The 15,017-nt window shown below is 49.4% G+C and overlaps 6 protein-coding genes across 6 annotated transcripts; 2 read left to right on the plus strand and 4 right to left on the minus strand.

Moving 5' to 3' along the window:
- Positions 1-495: 495 nt before the first annotated feature.
- Positions 496-4,055, minus strand: N7479_010616 (WD repeat protein; the record flags this gene model as incomplete). The annotated part of the gene is made up of 8 exons (XM_057258307.1): positions 496-780; positions 834-1,029; positions 1,099-1,187; positions 1,244-2,178; positions 2,261-2,477; positions 2,534-3,743; positions 3,883-3,961; positions 4,019-4,055. The coding sequence occupies 8 exons, from the start codon at positions 4,053-4,055 to the stop codon at positions 496-498; spliced, it is 3,048 nt and encodes a 1,015-aa protein (XP_057105765.1).
- A 1,649-nt stretch (positions 4,056-5,704) lies between these two features.
- N7479_010617 (cupin domain-containing protein) lies at positions 5,705-6,436 on the plus strand (the record flags this gene model as incomplete). The annotated part of the gene is made up of 2 exons (XM_057258308.1): positions 5,705-6,256; positions 6,320-6,436. The coding sequence occupies 2 exons, from the start codon at positions 5,705-5,707 to the stop codon at positions 6,434-6,436; spliced, it is 669 nt and encodes a 222-aa protein (XP_057105766.1).
- A 136-nt stretch (positions 6,437-6,572) lies between these two features.
- Positions 6,573-7,642, minus strand: N7479_010618 (putative mitochondrial carrier protein (Pet8); the record flags this gene model as incomplete). The annotated part of the gene is made up of 2 exons (XM_057258309.1): positions 6,573-7,526; positions 7,586-7,642. 2 exons carry the CDS (start codon positions 7,640-7,642, stop codon positions 6,573-6,575), a joined length of 1,011 nt encoding a protein of 336 aa, XP_057105767.1.
- A 628-nt stretch (positions 7,643-8,270) lies between these two features.
- Positions 8,271-11,063, minus strand: N7479_010619 (uncharacterized protein; the record flags this gene model as incomplete). Its single annotated transcript, XM_057258310.1, has 5 exons — positions 8,271-8,614; positions 8,667-9,041; positions 9,100-10,450; positions 10,627-10,931; positions 11,015-11,063. 5 exons carry the CDS (start codon positions 11,061-11,063, stop codon positions 8,271-8,273), a joined length of 2,424 nt encoding a protein of 807 aa, XP_057105768.1.
- Positions 11,064-12,486: 1,423 nt separating this feature from the next.
- On the minus strand, positions 12,487-13,013 carry N7479_010620 (mitochondrial 54S ribosomal protein uL11m; the record flags this gene model as incomplete). The annotated part of the gene is made up of 2 exons (XM_057258311.1): positions 12,487-12,819; positions 12,885-13,013. 2 exons carry the CDS (start codon positions 13,011-13,013, stop codon positions 12,487-12,489), a joined length of 462 nt encoding a protein of 153 aa, XP_057105769.1.
- A 405-nt stretch (positions 13,014-13,418) lies between these two features.
- N7479_010621 (survival factor 1 family protein) lies at positions 13,419-14,817 on the plus strand (the record flags this gene model as incomplete). The annotated part of the gene is made up of 5 exons (XM_057258312.1): positions 13,419-13,438; positions 13,497-13,712; positions 13,801-14,225; positions 14,284-14,660; positions 14,719-14,817. The coding sequence occupies 5 exons, from the start codon at positions 13,419-13,421 to the stop codon at positions 14,815-14,817; spliced, it is 1,137 nt and encodes a 378-aa protein (XP_057105770.1).
- Between the last annotated feature and the right edge of the window lie 200 nt (positions 14,818-15,017).

Raw genomic sequence — 15,017 nt, forward strand, 5'->3', positions numbered from 1 at the left:
ATGCAATTGTTGTCTTTTCCTGAGAGTCCTCATGGTGATCATATATGAACAAAGCGAACAATTGAGCGTTGATAGGATTAGTTAGTACGCTAGTTTCTCTTGAGTCTCTTATTCGTGTAGCTATGTACTCAGTCAGGGCAAATAAACGGAAGGTACAACAGAATACGCCAATAATTGATTCATATTGAAGGATCCAAAAGTTCGATTCTTCGCTAGTAGTGTCGCTGCTGTTACCGTCAACAATATTACATGAGAATGCAAGCTGCAAGCTGCGAGGCAAAAGCAAGGCCCCACAGCAATAACCATAAGAAGAGAAATAGGAGATGCGATGGGCATCAACAAAACAAAATAAAAACAAAATAAAATATCTCGCCCATATGTACTAGACCTATGCAGGATCGGTGTAGGCCAAATATCAAATGTACTGTTTGAACGAAAGGAAAGAAGAATAAGGAAAAAGTAGACCTAAAAGGCCTAAAAGACTGCTGTTTCTCACTAGGTAATCACAGAGCCTGCCACAGATCCCGAGTTGGTCACCGAATGGATACTCCCAGGAGGTGCAGGTGCATGGCTTTCACCGTTTGCGTTTCCGTTTGCGTTCCCATTCACGTTCGGAGCTTGGGTTTCTTCCGCACGGGCATGGTTCTCATCAATTCCCAGGAGAGACCGGGGCGGGTGGATCTCTTTCTTGCCGTTTGTCTTGTAGTGGAGAACCATGTCTCCCGAGGTGCGCCAGAGGTGCGTGCGAATAGTCGATAGTGTCATGTTTGGTGGACAGAGCTGGTGGAAGATGATTAGTATAACCGACTGTACAAAATGGGAGAAATTTTTACCATCTTCTGGCAGTATAGCTCGAGGTACTCCTCTGGTGGCATGACGGACTCTGCTGATTCATCCGGGTTTACAGGGTCAATGCGCTCTGCAACATAAGCAAGAATCTTTTTCGTTCGGAGCATGCGGTTGGCGTTGAGACGAGAGCCATTGTTATTGGTGTTCGAATTGCCCGGAGGGGCACCGTTGGGAGCCGGGCTGGATGAATAGATGAGATTAGTTTCATCAACAATACGCATTCTAGGGTAGGGAAAATCCGAAACATACGGTTCAGGCTTGACGACTGGCGGCAAGGAATCATCAAATGGCTTCAATACAAAAGCGATCTTGACCTGTTCCTTGAAGGGAATTTGATTCTATAACGAATGATCAGTAAGAGGGAAAGCAAAATATCACGAGGAAATAGACTTACCTTCAGAAGAAGCTCACCAAGCCAATGAGGAATTGCTTTGTTGAGCCTTTCGAGGTCTTCGCCAATACGGTCCACGCTACCTCTGTAGAGATCCGAAGCAACGGCAGTATCGACAGTTTCCTCCTGGATGAAGACTGCAGTCCGAGATGGAATCTCTAGTCGCGGAGTTTCATCCTCGTCGCTGGGCAAAAGAGCCGTCTCCAACTCCTGACCTGGATGTGTAGTCAGGAATTCTTCATAATCATCACGAATGCGGTCAACCACGCCGTAAAGATTGGGCTCATACACCTTCTCTTCCTTGATAGAGGAGATCTCTGATTCTTCCGCCTTTTCTTCCAATATCTGAGGCTTCGTGTCCGTAGAATTACGACCTAACTTGGGGAAATTCATTTGGAACTTCTTTCCAAACAGTGACCCCTTCTTCCGCTCTTCCTTATCGGGCTCTGCGGGGGATTGAGCAACCCCTGGATTTGAGGCTGCATCTGACGGAGATAGAAGTGACTTGTCGGTGTCTGTTTGCGGGGCTGCTATAGGCCTTTTCGAGAAGTAATCACTTGAGGAGAAGGATGATGGCCCGCCATCAAGATGAGAATTTGTTAGCACTGAGGCATCAGGTGTCTCTGCTTCAAAGTTTGGGAAGGGAGAGTTGCTCTGCATGGAAGTGCTGAAGTAATTTGACGATGGTGTGCCAACATTGATTCCAAATCCGACGCCTGGGCTACCAGGGAAATCAGTCGCTCTGAGATGAGGATTCGATATAGGTATACCAATGCTGCGAGGGATATCATCGCCAGGCAGGGATGTGCCCAGCGGATTCAGTCGAGCATGTTCTTCTGCTCTCGCGATGGCAGCTTGGCGGTATTCGCTGTCTCGTCGAATTTCCTCGTCCACTACAGGAGCAAACAGCCAACGCAAGATCCATTTGCCAAGATTAACTGCGTCTTGTCAGTATGGCGAAGAATATCGGCGAACATTGACAGCAATGAAAATAGATAGTCCAAGGGAAAGGATACTCACTTCTTTGATCGTCTCTAAACTGATGCAGATCAGGTAGTGGCAGATCAATCTCGTCGGCATAAACTTCTGCGTCGAAACAGCGATTGGGCTCTAAAATGACTGACAATCTGCCAGTACGCACGTCGGTGGTACACCAATGTCCAATACTATCAATAGTGTTTACCTCTGACTCAACATCATCTATATGACGCTTGCCGAAGGTTTGGATGGGGATGCACTAGGTTCATGTCAGTCGATGTCTTATACTTGGCAGTTGAGATGTAACCAAATCACCTTCAGCAGATCCCAGAGAACAACTTCTCCTGCCGAGTCCTGAGTAAGGGCACGCCTCCGATCATTCAACATCAAGCACTTAATCAAGCCGTGTTGGCCTTCAATGGTTTCCTCAGGCTGTGAATGAACTGGGATCGTTAGGCCAATTGCCTCCGAGTTAGGCTCCGAGGAATTCAGTTTAGGGGCTGATCCGCCGAGAATCGATGTCGCTGATAACTGCAAAACAGAATTAAATGGAATCTTCTTGGGTCCCTTCTTTGAAGGGGTTGCGGGCGCTGCAGCAGAGTCTATAGTACGGGCTGGATCAGGCGGCGCCTCAATTTCAAGTGTAGTATCAGCATCTCGCCAGCGGTGGATGCTAGACTTGGGAGTAGCTGTCCAGATGTAGTCTCCCGCCGCCACAACTTTGACAACGCCCTCGTGCTCTTGCAGTGCAGCGACACTGATGCCCTGGTCGGGATCGGCCGATCCTCGCATGTCGGTCTTTGCCACCAAGCCAGATCGGTCACTTGAATAGAAGACAGAGAGATCAGGGTGGTCCGAGTAAAGAGACCACACACTATCATTGTGCATGGTCAGGGTATTCATGCATCGACCCGCTGTAAGAGACCAGATCTTGATCGTTTGATCAGACGACGCCGTCATGATTGTATCGCCGGATTGGTTAATCATAATATCACGAATGTTGTCCGTATGGCCCACAAACTTGGTCACTAGCTTCCCAGACCTGGGATCCCATACTCGGACGACATTTTCCGGGCCACCGCTGGCGAGCACCGACGAGACCGCGCCCAGCGCATAGACGGAGCCTTTGTCTGTCGAGTCTTCTCCACCGGCATTGATGTTTAATACCTCTCCACCGCCATTCAAATCCCAAAGGTAAACCTTTTGATCAAGACCGCCAGAGGCAACCCAAGTGGCATGGCTACCAGGGCTCGCCAGCGCCTTCACATAATCGGTATGTTTTCCAATGCGCTCTGGCACCTCAGTGGATTCAGAATGCGGGCGCCAGAGTCGCACAGTCGTGTCGGACGAAGCGGAAACGAGCGCAGAGTTGCCCTGTGCCAAGACTATGTCGTTGATCCAATGACTATGAGCTTGGACTTGGGTTTTGAAGCCGGTCGGACTAGGCTTTTTCTCGTCAGACGAGGAGGGAAGAGGAAAGTCAAGATCCCAAGAACAGATGGCGCCGTCGCGACCGGCGGAGTACCTAGAAGAGGGGATGTCGTATTAGTATCCGTGCAACCCACGTGTAAGGGGGCCTGGTTTTCAAAAGATCGCGATCGCAAACGTGGCAACTGTTCACACCGAGATCCTAGATCCCAGTATAATGAGAGAAAGATACTTACAAGATGGAGTTTTGGCGGTCGACAGCCAAGCCATTGACCCCCAACCGGTGGCCACCTGGGGCATCAGGCAGAGGGAGGACTAACACAGAGAAACACAGTCAACAAACTGAGAGGAGGTGCATAGTGTCAAACTTACCATAGGTGACCCTCTGGTGGCTTAGTTTGCGTGCCATACATGCAGCGTTGAAGGAGTGAAGCCAATTGCGGAGATGCGAATGCGGAGCTTATCTGCCCTCGAGGCCGATCGCACGTTGAGTTTTGGTGGGGACGTAAACGTCACAGTGCCATTCGTAACAATCAAATAGAAGAGAAGTAAAAAAAAGCCAAGAAAGAGGCGACAAAGGGGAAGACTCTTAAATGAGGGGAAGTTTCTCTTGGAAAGTTGGAGGCGCCAGGGGCCGTCAGCGGCTGTGTTTATACTTCGTTACTGCCTATGTTAGTATGTTACTACTATATCCAACACCTTAGATACTGATCTGATTTAGGTAGAATCAATAGAATAATAGATCAGGTGGAATCTTTGTCTAACACCTATTTCATAGGCAGCCTCCCACTCCCCTCCTGGAATGCTTCTCGGTTATTTCTGGTTATTCCTGGCTATTTCGCTACATCTTCTGTGTCGTAGTACTACTCTACAAACATTACCTTTTAGAAAGCTACGCAATGCACAACTATATATTACCCTATCTACAGATCCAAAAGACTTCTCATTTCTGAGAGAAACTCTCCGCCAATTCCATCAACCGGATGATATTTTGCCCGCCCCCAAATGGCTTTATAAATGAGGGAAATCCATGACCCAACAGATTTACGTTCGCGGTCTAAGGGAAACTTAAGCTCGTACCGAACAACCCTATAGAACAGCTTGGCTGCATCGCCAAGGTCATGTTCAGTTTGCGGCCTGAAAGGCTGCAGTTCACATCTTTTTGAAAAGAACCTCACATTCCGAAGTTATATGGGTGTTGATTGAAGGAGTCACACCACGTTCATCGATGACATCCATCGCCTACATGTTGTATCTCAAGGAAGTGAGGGTGAGCGAGTTGATCGGCTGATTATTCATTTCTGCTGACTGCACAGAGACTGGCTTGCCAAGAAGGCAAGCTTTGACATGTAAGCTGCCACATTCATGCCAACTCGCTTCATAGTGAATGAGAAGCTGGGGTCATCGGCTGACAAGTTGGGTGGCCCTTTGTTGAGACCAGGGTTAGTACGTCTAGACGCTGAACGCCATTTTGGGCACTAAGTTAGCCTTGTCTTCTTGGTTGCTGTTGTGACTGAAGCAGCCTAGAAATTATATCCCGAGTATTGCTTCGCAGGATATCCCAATGATCGCTTGTGACAAGGTAGCGAGCTAATTAGTCTTAGATATGGGATAGATCAGCATCATTTGGAGATCCTTACCATACATGGACAATTTAAAATAGAAGTTTGTATATCTGGTTCATTGTGATTTTTGCTGTGTTACAGACCCAAGTTGGTACATAGTATTAGTACATAGAAGATTGTTGGCCTCGGATGAGATTTGATAGAGGCTATTCATTGTTCTGGCCCTTGGGCTCAACTTATAGAATATGTTCTAGGCTTTTGATATAGGGATATTGCATACTCCCAGCCACTACCAAGACATATAACACGGAAGCAACCTTGGAACGAGAAGACACATGATGTAACCTCATTTAGAGAGTTTTATATCTATATGCTTTTTGTCATACGTATGGTTCGCCACTTCACTTCTACACAGGTAACTTACTCTTCTCCTTAAGCTCTACAAGTTACGTATGTGTGTATAACCAAAGTCGTCAAAAACCAACATCCAAAAATGCAAATGGACATCCCAATCTCCCAAATAAAACCATCATACCCACCTCCTCTAATTCCAACGCAAGAAGCACCCGCAATTCAATCCACGATCAACGCCCTAAATTTGCTCCCACATCCAGAAGGCGGCTACTTCTCCGAGACGGATCGAGATCCGCGCCGCATTCCGAACCCTCACCAGCCAATAACTTCAGTCACAGACACAGGTGCAGATCCCGAAACTCGTTCCGCAAGCTCGACAATCCACTACCTCCTCACGCCACAGCGCCCACTAGGCGTTTTCCACCGTAATCAAAGCCGCACGGTTCACATCTGGCAGAGAGGACGGGGGCGGTATGTCATTATCCATGCAGATGAGGTAGGGGGCCAGAATCACATGCGGGGATGCAGTTCTGAGAATGCTACGGCGCGGATTGAAACATTTGTTGTTGGGCCTGGTGTTGAGGCTGGGGAGAGGATGCAGTGGGTTGTTGAAGGGGGTAAGTATAAAGCTTCTTTCTTGTTACCAGATGAGTCCGAGGGAGAGACTTCTTCAGGTTTGTTGATCAGTGAGGTAGGTTTCTGTGCATATATAGATCCACATCTTTGAAATGGTAGCGGTTAACAAGTCACCAAGGTCGTTGTCCCTGGTTTTGAGTTTACAGACCATGATTTCCTGCGCAAAAGCAAGATGGAAGAACTTCTGACTGAGGAGCAAGTTCAGGATTTGAGCTGGATGCTAAAAATCGAGTGAAGCAGTTCCTAGCAAAGTAAACAAATAATGACATATATAATTGCCCAAACCAACATCGCTTCCCAGAATCTATGTTCTTCCAACCTTCTATATAGCAATAATATACAAACCCCAAGGCCAAGTCAAAAAAATCTAATCAAAGACCCTTCTCCACCTGCACTTCCCGACGCCCCTCAAGAGTATTCGAAGCATACTGATAACTTCCCAGGAAAACAGCCCCACCAATACCAATCCAGGTTACACGGGGGGTAATACCACGCCAGAAAGCACCTGGCCCTTCACGCGCAATCCCGCGCACAATCTCCTTAACACGAACCGGCGCGTCAACGCCCCCGTCTCCACGTCGCGCAAGCATAACCCGCGTTTTAATCACGTCTAGCGGGGTAGTCAGGCCAGCCGCGATAGCGCCGGCAATACTGCCGAACATGGCGCTTGTTGAAGCGGGGATCTGCGTCTCGGCGAGAGACGAGGCCGTCTCCACGGTTCGCAGGTACCGCTTGCCATAGGCTTCCTTCATGGACTCCCACATTGTGAATTGCAGCACGGTGAAGGGTATCTCGCGGGCGATTGTGATTCCGGCTCCGCGATAGAGTTCGCGGAAGACCTGGCCGTAGCCGCGCTTCGGTGCTGGGGTTGAAGGACTTGCTGTACTTGCTGAGACCGCGTGTCGCAGGGACAGGATGTCCTTCAGTGCGAGCAGACTCGAGCCGCCGAAGAGACCGGCTTGGGCGCGCTGCTTAATGACCTCTGTTGGGACGCGCACGGCGCATGCGGCGATTTCGCCGAGGGAGGAGGCGAGCGAGTGTGTGAGGATTATGTGGGAGCGGGATTGCGGGTTGGGTTTGCTGCCAATGGGTTGGGGCGGGAGCATGGTGCGCTTGACGCCATCATAGACGATGAAGAAGGAGGCGGCGGAGGGGGCAGAGCCAAAGAGGACGGATGGGAGGCCGGCGTAGATACCGCGGAAGGTTTGGCGTAGAGAGAGTCGGGTTTGGGGTGCGGTGTGGTCGCGCGCTTTTTGGAGTCGGGTTTTGATGGTGTCGAGGGGATAGAGGGAGCAGTCGACAGTTAGGCCTGCAATTGCACCAGACTATATAGTTGCAGAGCTGTTAGAGGAATACTGCTGGGGAGAGCTTTGGAGAAGGTTACAATTAGTGACCTCGTCCACAGGGAGGAGACCAATGGCTCCCCGTCAGGTTGGGCCATTTTGTAAGATAGAATTGGATATTGAAATCTTTCTATCACAAGCACATGGCCAATTGGATGGAGGTACGAAGAGAGCAACCAAGTATGTTGTACAGAAGCGGACTGAACGGAGAAGCTCCGCGGCTGACAGTTTCTTTTGCTCCGCGGTGAGGCCACCCGATATCGCCGATCTCCCGAGGTCCTACATCAAGTTCGATCTAAAAGAGTATATATGTATACAGTATGTTGTTTGTATTGACATATATCTACTAGTTAAGAAAAGCTCTCTCGCACAAGTGTGAGCCTCGACAAAAGAATGCTCTGAAAAAAAAAAAAAACACATATCGAGATGATCCCACACCAAGTCTATCAGTAACATCCATCGTCGAGTCAGAGCCAGTGCCCTGTTTTCTTCTGGTCTTCAGAGAAACCTGAGCGCGATAAAATGCCGCAGAAGTTTATTCAAGAATAATATCGACTCATCTCAAACATGGTCGGGGAGATGAGGGAAACCACCAAAATCATCTACAGTACTCGTAGGGAATCACACAGTAAACGCGAAAGGGAAGGGGACAAGAGTGCCACCCCGTTCTCAAAGGATAAAGGGGATATATAGACACAAGAAGAAATTGATACAAAGAAGGGATAATTATTTAGCCTTGGTAGCTTTGCTAGCCACGGCAGGGCTCTGAGCGGGGGGCTCGAGGACGTGGGTATGGCCGGGGGCATTGTGAATTTCACCAGTTCCGTCCTGTTGGCATGCATGAATGTTCCTTACCCAGTCATCCGACAGTACCTCATCGAGTGTCGCTCGATTTTTCGGGTTGGTTTTCAGCATGCGGCCAATGATGTACCGACTTTCCCGCGGCAAGATCCGGAGAAGTCGCCATGGGCCCTTGATGACTTCCTGGCGCTGCCCAGAATTCTGGGAGGATGGCTGAACCGGTGGTGCCTCTTTGCTGGTCGTGCGAGTGGGCCGCTCATGGGGGGGGACTATTGCTGATTTGGCTGGTCTGCTTCTGAGCAGTGTCAGGAGAGCGATCACCGTCCCTCTGCGAGGGCTCTGCTTTGTTTTCGTCTCCGTTTTCATTTACATTTCCGTTCTGCTCCGATCCCGACTGGTCAGAAGGTCCGCTCGAGCGAGGAGTCAGACGCTTAGCGTCTTGGCCTTCGGAAGGAAGATCGGGTGTCGACTTGGGCCGACGACGTGGGTCTGGTTCGGGAACCGGGGTGCCTGGGGTTGGGCTGGAAACGAACAACTTGTATGAGTTGTCGGTCATGCGCGGTTGCTTCCATGGGAACCGGCGCAAGGTCATACAGCAGAAGATGATCGCCAGCGACCAAACATCCGTGGGACGGGGGTCATATTTCTTCTCGTCGTAGACCTCGGGTGCAAGATAGGGATCCGAGCCAACGATACCTGCAAATGCCAATCAATAACCATTTAACTGTGACAGAAAGAACAATGAAATACATACCTGAAGCAGAGACAATGTCATTCTCAAAAGGATAGCGAAATACGACGGCACTTCCGAAATCAATGAGTTTCATGATGCCACGGTCATTCACCACCACGTTGTCCAGTTTCAAATCCCGATGGGCTAAACCCATGCCATGGATGTAAGCCACACCGCTCAAAATCTGCTTGAAAGAACAGGCGATTTCCTCCTTGCTCATTTTGCCCGTCATCACGATAGCAAACAGATCAAACGGCGCATATTCCATGACCTCGTACCAGCGAGTGCCTTCTTGGATGATGTCCAAGGTCTCGATGATATTGCCATGGTGTAAGGTGGAGCCAATACAGAACTCTGCAGTCACCTTCTTGGAGTATTCCTTTACACTCTCCCAGTTGTGGCGGTCTCGGAATTGCTTCACTGCAAAGGTGACACCGTCACTGTTGCGCTTTAAAAGACGCACAGAGCCACCAGCTCCAGATCCGAGTACCCTGCCCAGCTTTCCATATTTAGAATTCAAACCATGGTCATCGGCAAAAGGAACATTGTCCGGAGCCATTTGATACGGAGTGGACTTCCCAGATGATCGACTCGACTTCTTAGGCATGGACGTCGGGGACTCGGATCGCTTGTTGCGATGGCCCATTTTGAAGAATCGCTTCAGCTCAGACATAGAACCTTGATGCTGGTGGCCCAGGGTCTTCTCGCCGTGCTCCTTCTTGGAACCAAATATGCCTCGCTTGTCAGTAGGCTTGCTGAGGTCACTTGCACTGGTGGATCGTGGAGCTCCCGGACGAAATGATCGCTTGACGTCCCGACCGCTGAAGATAAACCGGGGATCCAATTGGGAAAGGTTTTTAGACTGGGGTGGTCGCTTGTGGCGCGCATATGGGTCATTAGGTTCGCCTACAGGCGTCATAGTACCTGGCGGGGTAAGAGACTCTCTTGGAGTGGGAGGGGGGCTTTCTTCTTGGGAGCCCCCGTCATTTCCAATGAAGAACTGCGCACGATGTCTCGGTAGTTGGATAGCGTTAGGCCGCTCCGAGCCTTCACTTTGTCTAGTGGGCAGGTGATCGGTGGACACGGGTCGGGAGGAGGAAGCGGGTCGAGACGTGCCGTTCTTGTCGGTCGATCCGACTGGAGGTGATGCTTCAGGGGTGAAATTAGTCTGCACGTGGGGTCGGCTATGAGCTTTCAGGGAGGAGCTCTCGCTGGTTTTGCCTTCGCGAGAATGGGTTGCAGCTGGAGTAAGAGGGGGCGATTGTACGGCAGAGACCGGAGGAGACGCATGTGGGGAGGCAAAGGCACTGGTGCCATGTCCGCTGCCATGTCCGCTACGAACGCTCGAGTCTCGAGAGTCTCGAGAGGCAACCTATGAAGATTCAAAGTTAATATGATGACGATGTTTGCCACATTGCACCAAGTCTCTGATCAAACCCCGGCGTAAAGCCCGGTGTCGGAAGAGAAATAAATATCACTTGAGACATGAAGATATTGAAGTCCTCGGAAGAACATCCGATGGCAAATTAAAAATAGATAATGACATACCCTGGAAGACGGAAGAGACATGGCGTCGAAAGAGAAGTTGCGCAGGCGCGACTCCTGAAGCTGTGCGCCCTGCATACTCATCGCCAGCGACCGTAATTGTTCCTCGTCTGTAGATAAATTTTGCTCATCAAACAGAGATTGCTGTGGTTGCTCTGGTAGAGGGGACAATTTGGATCGATCTGGTTCAATTTCCTCTGTGATGGAGGAGAAACGGACCTGACTAGGCTGAGCTCTTGACGTGGCATCGGCGTCACCGGGCTCCGAAGCCTGGTCGGGGATATTGGTGGGGTGCATGATTTGGGATCCTGGGGAGACAAGACATGCGTCAGACGGTTGACAGGAATTTAGGGATACACCATCACAACCGATCAGCATGGCCAAGACATACCTGAATCCGTAAGGTTGGTGGGTATCGAATCACTCATTTCAGACGTCATAGTTTTCGACGCCAGCTCAGAACGTGGAACACATGCCCCTCACGATGAGAGCTTTGAAGGATCCGAGATAGCGAACTGAGGACCAGTTCAAAATGCTGTCAAGGTCACAGAATTGGGGCGATTTGCTCTAAGAGTCTAAGAAGTCAAAGACTCGGAGGCAAATCTTTTCCCTTTTTTAACTTTTCGTCTCCCGCCGAATGCGATCAAGAGCACCCCGGGTCTGGTTTCTAAGGAATCCAGTAATCCGGGTATCCCGGGTTCTAAATGATAAAATGCAAGAGCAAGAAAGGGTTGTAAAAAGAAGTGAAAGAGAGAAAGCTGAGAAGAGGGGAGATGTGAGAAGTCTGGGCCTCAGGCAAACTTGCTTTTTTGGGGGCGAGTGGGGGGAGTGAGATAAGTACTAGTGTACTATGTTGTAGTACTATGTAGTACTTTGACTCTCCGGAGTTTTTACCATTTACTTCTTTATTTCTATTTCTTTTTTTCACTTCACTTTGTATCCAATCAGACCATGCAGATATATATATCAAAATACAGCCTAAATCTACCGAGGAATACCTTACCTCATAAGTCGGATGGTCGCGGAGAGGTTCAAGATGATGTCGACCCGTGCCGACTCCCGGACCTACGTACATAGTATACTTCCAAGGTTATTACGGAGTTACGGAGTATTAATACCTAATGCAGGCCATGTAAGATCTGGTCTTTATGTGATCTGGAATATTGCCTGAACGGGGTTAGTATATCTGGTGACTCCATTAGTCCGTAAGTTCGTCCGAAAAGCCTTGGAGAGATAGGGCTGTTCCAGCCAGATTTATCCGGTCATGGTCTCCAGACTCAGCTCTCTATATTCCCCAGACTCTTCGGACTCCAGGCCAAGTATCATGCGATCTTTACGTTATACACATTCTTTCATAGTTGGACATTCTTGGCCGTGCCAAGAGGTCGGACTGAGTCACGTAGTTTATATGCCAAGTCCGCTCCGAACATGTGGGAGTCTGTGACCTCATATGTAAGTCTTCCGATATCTCTCTTGGTACAGTCATCAGAAAGAATACCTACAAACTCGGGGGCGTCTCACCGCTAGATAATGGGATGGGCGTGTGATCATATATCAGCCTCATTCCAATCGCATTACAGCGATTAGCCGGTTTATATTTGACTTTGACAAGTCACTCTACGTACTACCATACCCCGGAAGGTCCAAGCAACTTTCAATGCGAAATGACCCTTGGATTGCAATCAACAGATATGACATGCAATCTGGAAAACTAATAATAATCGGTATCGTACAACAGGGGGAAGAAAAAACCCCCTAATTTCCCAGAAAACGCCCGGTAAAATGATCCAAATCAAAACCAGTAGCCCTTGGAGCACTACTAGAATGACCAATAATTATACAAGTCTATTGTCCTTGTCATGCTCAGGGAACGACCTGGATACCAATGGACTTGGCCTGGGACATGACACTCTTGCACAATCCCTCCAGGGACAAGCCTGATAGCCGCGTCTCGGTCTGCTTGAGTTTGGCGATCTCGTAAACGTGCTTAAGGGAAATCTTGCCACAGAATTCATGGCCAGGGTTCATCGCACCACGCAGCCGGTTCTTCCGGGGTTCAACATTAGCCGCATTGAGCAGGAGGTAGGTGGTGGTTGGGGTGCGGAGTTCAAAGGAGAATGATCGATCGGGGCGAATAGCGACACGCGCGGGGATGGGGACGCCAGTGTTGATGTGAGCTGTGCGGGCGTTGAATTCCTAGGGATATAGTTAATATATGAACTGCTGATCTCCACAGGGTACCTAGGTAAACAAAGACTGACCTTGCAGAAGTCCATGGACTTAACACCTTTACTTCCCAGAGCCGGACCAACAGGGGGACTGGGACTGGCCTGACCAGCTCCGACGATGAGCTTAACAAAGACGTCCTTGGACAATGCGTTTCGTGCCATGATGGATATGTTGAGATAGTTCCAAAAAGGCCAAAAGCAGAAGATTGAAATTCGGAAGATTTGCAGATTTTCCGCTGACGACGTTGATTGGTCGAAGGCGGCAAGCGAGCCAAAGAAGCCCAACGTCATAAGGTACTCCCCTTTCTCTTCTTTTTAAGGAGCTTCTTGAGCTTTTGATCGATTCATTTTTCTCATTTCGATCTTGATATTTACGATATCTAGGTCTACTTTCTACTGTCATCCTTTGGATCGACTATTTGGTGTATCTACCTCTCATCCGGAGAGTCCCATTAACATCCGAACTAGAAACTCTCGGGCCCCGCGTCGATCTCCCCTTCACCTCCCTTTTCACTTTTCTTTTCTTTTTCTCCAGTTTTTTTTTTTAATCCAAAACTTATCGCAATAATGAACTGGTTGAAGTCAACGTAGGTTCCGATCGACCCTGTCATGTTGTGGTTATACTGACCAATTCCATGCGGGCAGTCTCTCCGCCGTGGTGGGCACCGAGGAGCCTATCTATGGCCCGGAGGCTATCCAGTCTGTTGCGAAGCAGGCAGAGACAACTCCTTTCACCAACGTGAACAAGGAGATTCTGCGCTGGCGCGCATACTCTTACACCAATGTCGAAACCCAGACTTTCTACATCATGGCCGACAACGGGACCCTAGTTTTCGTTCAGGTTATCTACAGCAACATTGTGTAAGAAACACTCAGTACAAGCGTGAAGCTTCTACCCCGAAATCAAGATCTACAGTAACTGACTCTAATTCTTGGTCCCCGATTACAGCGGAATCCACACCACCGCTCAGTTCAACGTGAAGATTTTCGACCGCAGCGGAAAGGGCGACAACAAGTGGTACTCGGACCCGCTCTCCAACTACATGTTCGACGAGAACATGCTCTCCTTCGGCGCCGACAATTTGTCGCTGACCCTCAATGAGGAGGGCAACTCCTACACTATCAAGTCCACCGTCAACGGCGGAGCCCTGGTGGATCTCAAGTTCTCCCAGGCCGCACCTGGCTTTGTTGTCGGCAAGGATGGAACCTCATACTTTGGAACTGACCCCAAGAACCCATGGGGCTCCATGCGCCACGCTTTCTGGCCCCGCTGCGCCGTCGAGGGTAGCATCATCACCAAGGACCAGACCTACGATCTCAGCGGTCGTGGTGTCTTCATCATGGCCCTGCAGGGCATGAAGCCTCACCACGCTGGTAAGAAGCTCTATATAGATATTGAGTAGAACCACACTGCTAACAAAAAAAAATATAGCCGCCCGCTGGAACTTCATCAACTTCCAGACCCCCACCTACTCCGCCATCATGATGGAGTACACCACTCCCCCCTCCTACGGCTCTACTACGGTCAACGTTGGTGGTATCGTCAAGGATGGTGAGGTAATCTACGCTGGCACAAGCAACGGAGTGGTGCACACAGAAAGCGGCCAGGACGAGGGCAGCGACTGGCCCGCGCCCAAGTCCATCAAGTGGAACTGGAGCGGCAAGACAACCGATGGCAAAGAGCTCACAGCTGAGGTGGACGGCCCCCTCGGCCCCCGACTGGATCGCATCGACGTTATGGCTGAAGTACCAGGCTTCATTAAGAGCATTGCTGGCAGTGTTGCGGGTACTCGGCCGTACATCTTCCAGGTATGCCCTCATTTCTCGTTTATTGCCAAAAGAATCCATATCTAACTAACTTGCACAGTACTCGCCCCAGGATAAGCTATCGTTGAAGATGAAAATCGGCGACCAGGAGATCACCGAGGAGGGAACTATGTTCTCCGAGTCCACCTTCATCTCGTAAAGGCCCTGCCTAATTCGCGTACATAGGACCTCATTCTCCCCTACGGGACCTTATTGTTGGCGTTCATTGTGATGATTTTTGTGATGCTATATTTATGTCTAGAGGATCAGCTTGACTATTTCTTCCCTTATGCGGATCAGATAATCCCCAGACTGTATACATGATACTTAATGCTATTTTGACTATATCCTGAAATTATT

Source organism: Penicillium vulpinum (assembly GCF_028829585.1).
Source record: "Penicillium vulpinum strain IBT 29486 chromosome Unknown utg000004l_segment0_segment0, whole genome shotgun sequence".
Taxonomy (NCBI): domain Eukaryota; kingdom Fungi; phylum Ascomycota; class Eurotiomycetes; order Eurotiales; family Aspergillaceae; genus Penicillium; species Penicillium vulpinum.